The sequence below is a fragment of the Mesitornis unicolor genome, unplaced genomic scaffold, assembly GCF_000695765.1.
Source record: "Mesitornis unicolor isolate BGI_N332 unplaced genomic scaffold, ASM69576v1 scaffold35229, whole genome shotgun sequence".
NCBI lineage: Eukaryota > Metazoa > Chordata > Aves > Mesitornithiformes > Mesitornithidae > Mesitornis > Mesitornis unicolor.
Window position 1 is genome coordinate 7191 of NW_010209916.1, and position 8462 is coordinate 15652.

Below are 8462 nucleotides of genomic sequence, written 5' to 3' on the forward strand. Positions count from 1 at the left end.
GTAGAAAAGGTCTGAAACTTCTCTAGCTGATCTTGGAAGGGCTCCAGAGTGGCTGGAGGCAGTTGATAAGTCTGAAACTTTCTCTAAATAATGTGGCTGAGGAGTGCTTAAAGCTGGAAAGAGGAGGGGCAAGGAGATAGTGCTGCAGGCTTTCCCAGGACACTGCTTCCCCCTGCCCTTAGCAGTTGGAAGAACACAAAGATACTGGTGTCCTGCAGAGTAAGTTGGTCTCAGGGTTACTTTGCACTCTGGTCGTGTGTATCCTGATTGCTTCCTTCCTGTCCTGAGAGAGGCAAATAACCTGTATCATAAATGAGAGAAAAGCAGAGTTTGGCAAGATGGAAAAAGGAGTTGATGTGGTCACAGCGGTGGATTACAACTGGATGCAGCTGAGGAATTGATCTCCTTCTGTACTTGGGTTACTGCTTGGCCTGGGTTGCCTTTAACTGTGCCAAATAGTGGAGTGTCACTTCCCTGACTGGAAGGCAAATACACAAGTAATCAGGTTTGAAGTACAGCATTAGTCAGATATGAAGCAGCAAAATAAGTAGGTCAGGTACAGAACACTTGCAGTAACCTGGCAGGACAAACATGGCCTATATGTTTTGTACAGCTCTGCTTTCTGCAGGGTTTTGATTGTTATAAAATCAAAGCCTTGGTTTGCTGGGAATTCTGTTGGATTTTAGCCATGCAATGTACCTGTCGGTTTAGGGGAGGGGGAAAGGTGTGGTTTATGCCATAATGATACAAGAGAAGTAATTTCTGCTGAAAACCAAAGCAGAATTTAACTCTGCATCTCCTGAGGACAGTGAAGCTGCCTTTCATGTGGGCATTGTGCTTGATATTGAGTAGCTGGGTCCAGGTTCCTTTCAGAGCAGTAAATCTGTTGTTATGCTTTCTAGAAACTTCACAACACCCTTGCCATAACGAAGGTTAGGATCATACTCTAACTTGAAGCTGTTTCTTTAGTGTTTGAGACCAGCTCTTGCAAAAAAATCTGTTTAATCTGGCTTTTCCATGCTTTTCCACGTGCACGCGTTTCCTTGTCAGAAGGACGTGTGGGTAAAGGAGCAGAGAGTGACAGATCATCTGAGGCAGGCATTTTTTTTCCTCTTCACAGACACCATGGCGAGTCCTGCGAAGGATAACTATCGAATGAAGAGTTACAAGAACAAAGCCCTAAATCCCGAGGAAATGCGTCGGAGGAGAGAAGAGGAAGGAATTCAGCTGCGCAAACAGAAACGAGAGCAACAGGTAACTGTCAGCTTGACTAGCTTGTGTACAGCCTTAGCCCAGCCAGGATTGTGCTGCTGCCAAACGGGAATCTTCAAGGATCTGTGCGCTAAGGTTCGTTGGCAGTCCTTTTATTTGTCCTGTTCTAACCGAGATCTTGCTTTTCTCTTTTTCTTTGTACCTAGCGCAGAGTGTAGCTCACACCGAGAGCTCTCCACGCACTTTGTCCTTGGGGTGCTGCAGGTTTTTGTTCACAGATCCTTGGTTTTAAGGGGTTTTTTTGTTATTATTTTTTAAATTAGTGAATGGGGGAATTTCCTCAAGAAGCAGGAAGAGCAAGTGAAAGTACGGGCTGCACATATTTCTTAACTCTGAGCTGTCTTTGTTGGTTTTTTTTGGCTTGGAGGTCTATGAAAGTAAGAGGTGATTCCCAGGGGACGTGTGTGGCTCAGATGAAATGTTTGCTCTATTACTGCATCATCCACAAGCTGCCTTCTCCCCTGTTTCTCTAACTTGTTAGACCAAATTCTGCACTTGCCTGTACCAGCATCGCAGTGACTTGGGCGTTTGCGTATCTGAGGGCAAGACTTAGCATGCTTTATTATTGGGGTTTGTATGCCAAACTAGTCTTCAGAGTGCCGAGCTGTTATTAATGCCTGCTTTTCTATTCAGGTTGCCTTTAGTCTAGCTGACGGTATCTTGTTTGAGGAACAAGAATGTCTAGTTATGAAGGCTGCTCCTCATTGCTTTCTAATAATGACTCCTGTGTTCTGTTCCCTGCCCAGCTCTTTAAAAGAAGAAATGTGGAGATGATCAATGAAGATGCCTCCATGTTTGATAATCTCCTTGTGGATTCCTACGTTAGTTCCACAACATGTGGGGTAAGGTGCTTTTCCTTCTTGCTGCTGTGCCTTCAGATACATTTAATGCTGCGGGCTGCATAGAACTGACAAACCTTGATGCTTTTGTGTTCTCACTTTTGATAACATTCACTATAATGGACTGGAAAAGTCTGCCCTGAAGTAAATAGGGTGCTGTAATCTCAAGCTGTGAATATTTGGCTTACAGGCTAAGCACAAAATCACGGTAGACTGTCAGCACTGTGGTGTCTTAAATAATCTCAGTGTCACATAGAACCGCTGTTCTGTCTCCTTTGCATCTCCTCAGGAGGGAGTGATCACAAGAGAGATGGTAGAGATGCTTTTCTCAGATGACCCTGATCTACAGCTAGCAACCACTCAGAAATTCAGAAAGTTACTCTCCAAAGGTAAAAATAACTCCTCTTGCCCTGCTGTAGGATCTGACGTAGCCTTTCTCTTGCAAGCATTTGTGCATGTGTATTGCTGTACAGAAGCTTAGCAGCTTTGAACTTGAAGGAAAGTTATAATCCAGTATATTGTGAATAATTTACCATTGTATGAACGTGATTCTGGTGAGTTCTCCTGCTGAGTTCAGTACGGCTCAATCATTTGATTCAGTAATAGCTCCTGCTTGTTATTCCCCTGCATTAGACCTCTATACTGTTCTAACACTGCCTTGCTATTTCAGAGCCAAATCCTCCAATAGATGAAGTGATAAACACTCAGGGAGTGGTGGACAGATTTGTTGAATTCCTGAAAAGAAGTGAAAATTGCACGCTACAGGTAAAGGAGACTGCGTTATGAATTCTTCGTGGCATGTGCTGCTTAGCATTCACAACTTAGCAACATGATCCCACAGATGCTATCAGGAAAAAGTGGTGTCTCGAACCCAAAAGATGCTGGTTTTATGATGTATAGAAGACAAAGGTAGCCTGCAAAGCTTAGGCCAAAAAAGGCCATTGTAGATCACTCCAAATTGAATTATTGGACTAATGCTGGCAAAATAACATAGTTCAGCTGTAGTGGAAGAGAATTTGGCCTTCCTGTGTCTGATATTTCTGCTGGGAGCTAGTGGAGCCATGGGATAAATGTGTAGGAAGGAACTGTGAGAGGAAGAAAGTCCATTATTGGAAGCTTTTAAGTACAGGTTAAGAGTCTGTTAGAGATGGGTTAGGTAGTGCTGATCCTGCCATGGGGCAGAGGGATGGACCAAGACGGCTTCTTGAGATTCCTTCCAGCTTGGTAATAACTGTAGTTACTGTGTGAGGGTTAAAGATTCTTCCATACATGGAATTAGATCTGAGTTGATGACTGCCTTCATCCTCCCTCCTGCCCTCTGGCCCAAGGCCATGTATCGTAGGGGCTTACTTTCACAGAATCCCAGAACGTCAGGGATTGGAAGGGACCTCCAAAGCTCACCCAGTCCAATCCCCCTGCCGGAGCAGGAACACCAGATGAGGTTACACAGGAAGGCGTCCAGGCGGGTTTTGAATGTCTGCAGAGAAGGAGACTCCACAACCTCTCTGGGCAGCCTGGGCCAGGGCTCTGTCACCCTCACTGAGAAGAAGTTTCTTCTCCAATTTCAGTGGAACCTCCTGTGTTCCAGTTTGTGTCCGTTACCCCTTGTCCTATCATTGTTTGTCACCGAGAAGAGCCTGGCTCCATCCTCGTGACACTCACCCTTTAAATATTTATAAACATGAATGAGGTCTCCCCTCAGTCTCCTCTTCTGCAAACTAAAGAGTCCCAGCTCCCTCAGCCGCTCCTCAGAAGGGAGATGCTCCACTCCCTTGATCATCTTTGTAGCCCTACGCTGGACTCTCTCCAGCAGTTCCTGTCCTTCTTGAACTGAGGGGCCCAGAAGTGGACACAATATTCCAGATGCGGTCTCACCAGGGCAGAGTAGAGAGGGAGGAGAACCTCTCTCAACCTAGACTTTCAAGAAGAACTGAATGGAAATCTGTTTTTAAACCAGAAAATGAGTGGCAAAAGCAGGGAACTTGCTGCTCAGCTTCACTTGAGCTCAAGGCATCTTTGTGGTGTTAGCTGGATGAGAGGCTGGGCTAGAACTGTCTACTCTGCACTGGATATAGGAAACTTTCTACTCCACGAGTATTTGTGCACTGTGACTTCACTTTTCGTGCTGGAAAGATGATGTGTAGGTGACATGATGTGTTGTGACTGATGGTGATGGCTTCACTTGCTAATGCTTTGAGAAGCTGTAGCCTCTGAGAAGGCATTTAATGTGCTTAGAAAATGCTCAAGAAAATAAAATGCTTTCCTTTGAGTATTGAGGTGCTGTGATACCCTTTCTTTCTCTCTCAGCCTTTTTAGTAGAAGTTAAAAGAATTGGAGCCAAATTTTAATGGCAAGTATTTTGCTAGATCAGGATTATTTTATTCATACTTCTGCCACTTACTTGCTTGTTTCAGTTTGAAGCAGCGTGGGCACTGACGAATATTGCATCAGGAACTTCCCAACAAACAAAAATAGTAATTGAGGCTGGGGCAGTTCCTATATTTATAGAGCTGTTAAACTCGGACTTTGAAGATGTTCAAGAACAGGTAAGGTTCATTTCTTTCTTTGGGGTTAGGGAGAGAACAACAGTGGATTCCCCATGGTAAAAATGCAGTGTTTAAAATGAGTGACCAGTGTCTAACAACTGGCTTCAGATCACAGATTGAAGTATCATTTGCCTGGAATTACAGGAAAATGCTTTCTTAGCACACTGCCCTTTTCTTCCTCTGTTCAGAAACTGCGTGAATGCTAAAACTGTTGCTATTTCCTTTCAGGCTGTCTGGGCATTGGGGAACATTGCTGGAGACAGCTCTGTGTGTAGAGATTATGTCCTTAACTGCGCTATTCTTCCTCCCTTATTAATGTGAGTAGCCATGAATACTTGCCAATACAGTTCTTGAAGTCCCATTGTGCTACAGCAGAGCAATATTTGAGCTGGGTGAATAGATTCCCTGGCAGCGTGTGGTGATGCTCACTGGGAATCAAACCATTGGTACCAGATAAACTGGCAGTTCAGACACGTATCTGATAAATAGAGTGGGACTTGGTAGATAACATGCCTTCTCACAGTCCTTTACACTGCTCTGATCTGAAGCGGGTGCTGTTGCAGTGTGCTTGTCTTTCTGAAGTCCCAGGGCTTGCTGTTTCACTGTGTGTCCCTCCAGATGCCTCCTCTTTGTGCTTGTGCTGTGACTTCAGGTGCTTGTCCAAGTGGGCTCCTCTAGGGCTGAGGAAAGGGAGCAGGTCAATGCTCACCACCTTGCCTCTGCGGCTGCTGTGTGGTGCATACCCACTGGAGTCAGAGGAGTGCGCCCTCACGGGCTGTGCACTGCTCTGGAAAGAATTAATCGTTACTTTATCCTGTCCTTGGCAAACCGATGCTTTGTCACAAGTGACTTGGATAATTGTCCTGCTTCTTCTGTCCGTCAGCTGTCAGTGATTGCTGACCGACGTCCTCAGCCCACAGGACTCGCTGTCCTCCTTGGAGCCGAGACAGCAGTTTGTGTCCAGTGCTCTCTAGTGAGGACCGTCTGACCTCAGAGAGGGGTGCGAGCGTCTGCCTGGGCTGAATTTGAACTTGGAACTGCATTTGACTAACTCGCCCTTCCTTCTGCAACTTGGCTGGTGTGGAACTTGCCTTCCTGACCCGTGTCACTTGACACTGTTGGGAATAGCAGCTATTTGCCCTCAGAAGTAGTTGTGTGTCACTTCCCTTCCTTGCTTAAGGGGCTCAAGTGACAAGCAGCATGGCTTGAGCTACAGCAAGTGGTGTAGTGGTTTGACTTCCCTAAAATCATACCAGTTTTCCTTCTTTTGATTCCCTTGCTGGCTTCCACATCAAGGATAATAATTTATGGTAATTGTCTCTTTAGGCTCCTTACAAAGTCCACCAGGTTGACAATGACACGAAATGCTGTCTGGGCCTTGTCAAACTTGTGCAGAGGAAAGAGTCCACCACCTGAATTTGATAAGGTGAGAATAAATGCTTTGTTGGCAGACAGGCGATGGGGAGACACCCAGTTAAGATGTTTGTCTAAATTATTTTTGGCCATTGGACTTCTGCAAGTCATTCCGGGAGGGAACAGGGTGAGGCTTTTCCTGCTGCGGTTGATCTGGGTGTTCAGCAGATGTCTGGGTGCCTGTTTAGTTTTCTGACAGCCTTTCTGCCTGGCTTTGTTGGCAGCCCATCCGCTGGACCCCTCAAGTAAGGGGCTACACTGTGGGCTTCTCTGAACCCTGCAATGAACCCTGGAAGTTTGAGTCTTCACTTGAATTGTGACTAAAAACTTGATTCTGAGACCCCTTAATGCTACCAAACAGGACTCCTGCAGCTCCATGGTAGCTTTCCTCTTTCCCAGTGTGCTGCTGGCACTAACAAAAGGTTCTGCTGGCATTTCAGGTGTCTCATCCTTCTCAATAATGTTTTGAGATCAATGTGTTTCACTTTTTTTTTAATAAAGGCTTGTGTGTGAAATCTGGGAAGCCTGTGGTGAGGGATGAAACCTGAATTGTGAATGTAAACCCACTTATAAATGATGGAAGTATTCAGGGGTGTAACTGTTGATGGTTGCTGCTCTGAATACTGAGCTGTTTAGGGTTATTAAGAGTAAGAAATGGAGCAGTGCTCTTGCGTACAAAATGTAAGGCGCTTCCAAAGAGTAGCGTGCACAGCAGCACTTGGGAGTCTAGGCTTGGTCCAAGAGGAAGGGATGTAATTTTAGTAATAAAGCTGTTGAGGTAACTCTAGACACTGTGATTACGAGGTATGTGAACCAGCAGGGAACCTGCTGACTTTGGGGAAGGAAGCTGTGGACATCCAAGAGCTGTTATCTTGCCGGTCAGCACGGTGAGGTGGTGTTTGCATGCAAATGTGGTGGTCGTTGTCAGAACATGACTAACCTCTGGGGTGGTGGCTGTTGTTGTAGGTATCTCCCTGCCTGCCAGTATTGTCCCGATTATTATTCAACAGTGACTCTGACTTGCTGGCAGATGCGTGTTGGGCTCTTTCCTACTTATCAGATGGCCCCAATGAGAAAATTCAAGCAGTTATTGACTCGGGAGTGTGTCGGCGACTGGTGGAGCTGTTAATGTAAGTATTGTGTCTTGCTGCTTCCGCCCAGTGAGACTGGGCAGCGTGTGACTGAGCATGAGATCCTATCGAGGCCCATCGGAGTGCTCTTGCCACCTCTTGTGGGCACAGGATCCAGGTAATGGGTGCCTCAGCTGACTTTGGAGGCAGTTACAGGGGAGTCTGAAGCAGGTTGAGAGCTGGAATTTACTATTTCAAATTCCTGAGAGAAGCTGAGTATTTCCTAGTGCTGGAATGCCAGGTAATACTGTGTGCTAGGAAGAACTTGTTAAAGGGAGATTGGATTGGGTTAACGTCTTTGTTCAGGAGGTTGAGATCTGTAATTAAGCTGAAGATGGAGTTAAAATGTTAAGGATGAAAATATGTCTGTATTGCAAGTTTGCCTTCAGTCTCTGCGCAATCCAGTGGCAATGTGGTCAACTTAGTGTATGTTTCTACATGCTAGGGGATAGATTTCTAAGTAAATAATGCAGATGAGATACTGGGGAGAGAATCTTCTGAGTATCCAGGTGCGTGTGACCTGACAGATGTGGTTTTGTCCTTGCACCGTGTTTTCCTGCAGGCACAACGACTACAAAGTGGCCTCCCCAGCTCTGCGAGCAGTTGGCAACATCGTGACAGGGGATGACATCCAGACCCAGGTGAGGGGAGATGGCTGCCTTGCAGCAAGATGCAGTGGCCATATAGCCTATTTTCTGTGTAAAAATGGAAAGTATTCAGCTCTGTACCTGATAGCGGTGATCTCACTTCTGCTTTCTTTCTCAAAAGGTGATTCTGAACTGTTCGGCCTTGCCTTGTCTCCTTCATTTACTAAGCAGTCCCAAGGAGTCCATCAGGAAAGAAGCCTGTTGGACTATATCTAACATCACAGCAGGAAACAGAGCACAAATACAGGTACCATCTCCTCCAGCCCCCCTGTAATATTCCTAGATTCCAAGCTCAGCATTAAGGATTTGCAGCACTTGTCTTATCTGACACTTCGGCTGGTTTTGTTCACATCTCCTATTCTGCAGTCATTTGCAAATTTGCTGTTCGCAGCCATCTGCTAAACAAGGGCTAAAAAAAGCTTGTTAATTGCACCAACAAAGATGAGGCTGAAATGAGTCCCACAGGGTGGGGGATCATTGGAATAAGAGGAGATACAGCCCCTATTTCTCTGTGCTCGATTGGAGATAGCCCTGTGAAAAGCTGGAGCTGGTTGGGTTTTCATTATCCTTTTAATGACCTGCATGCAAAGGCAGACAAGTGATGAAAGCATTCCT

General features: G+C 45.7%; 1 protein-coding gene across 1 annotated transcript in view; it reads left to right on the plus strand.

The window, feature by feature from the left end:
• The first annotated feature begins 1125 nt into the window (after window positions 1-1125).
• Window positions 1126-8462, plus strand: part of KPNA6 (karyopherin alpha 6 (importin alpha 7)) — a 10067-nt gene continuing 2730 nt past the window's right edge. Inside the window, exons 1-10 of the mRNA XM_010193017.1 lie at window positions 1126-1254; window positions 2019-2114; window positions 2401-2500; window positions 2782-2876; window positions 4526-4657; window positions 4886-4974; window positions 5984-6083; window positions 7037-7200; window positions 7763-7841; window positions 7969-8094. Coding sequence (XP_010191319.1) covers window positions 1126-1254; window positions 2019-2114; window positions 2401-2500; window positions 2782-2876; window positions 4526-4657; window positions 4886-4974; window positions 5984-6083; window positions 7037-7200; window positions 7763-7841; window positions 7969-8094 — 1110 coding nt within the window. The remainder of the gene's footprint in view (window positions 1255-2018; window positions 2115-2400; window positions 2501-2781; window positions 2877-4525; window positions 4658-4885; window positions 4975-5983; window positions 6084-7036; window positions 7201-7762; window positions 7842-7968; window positions 8095-8462) is intronic.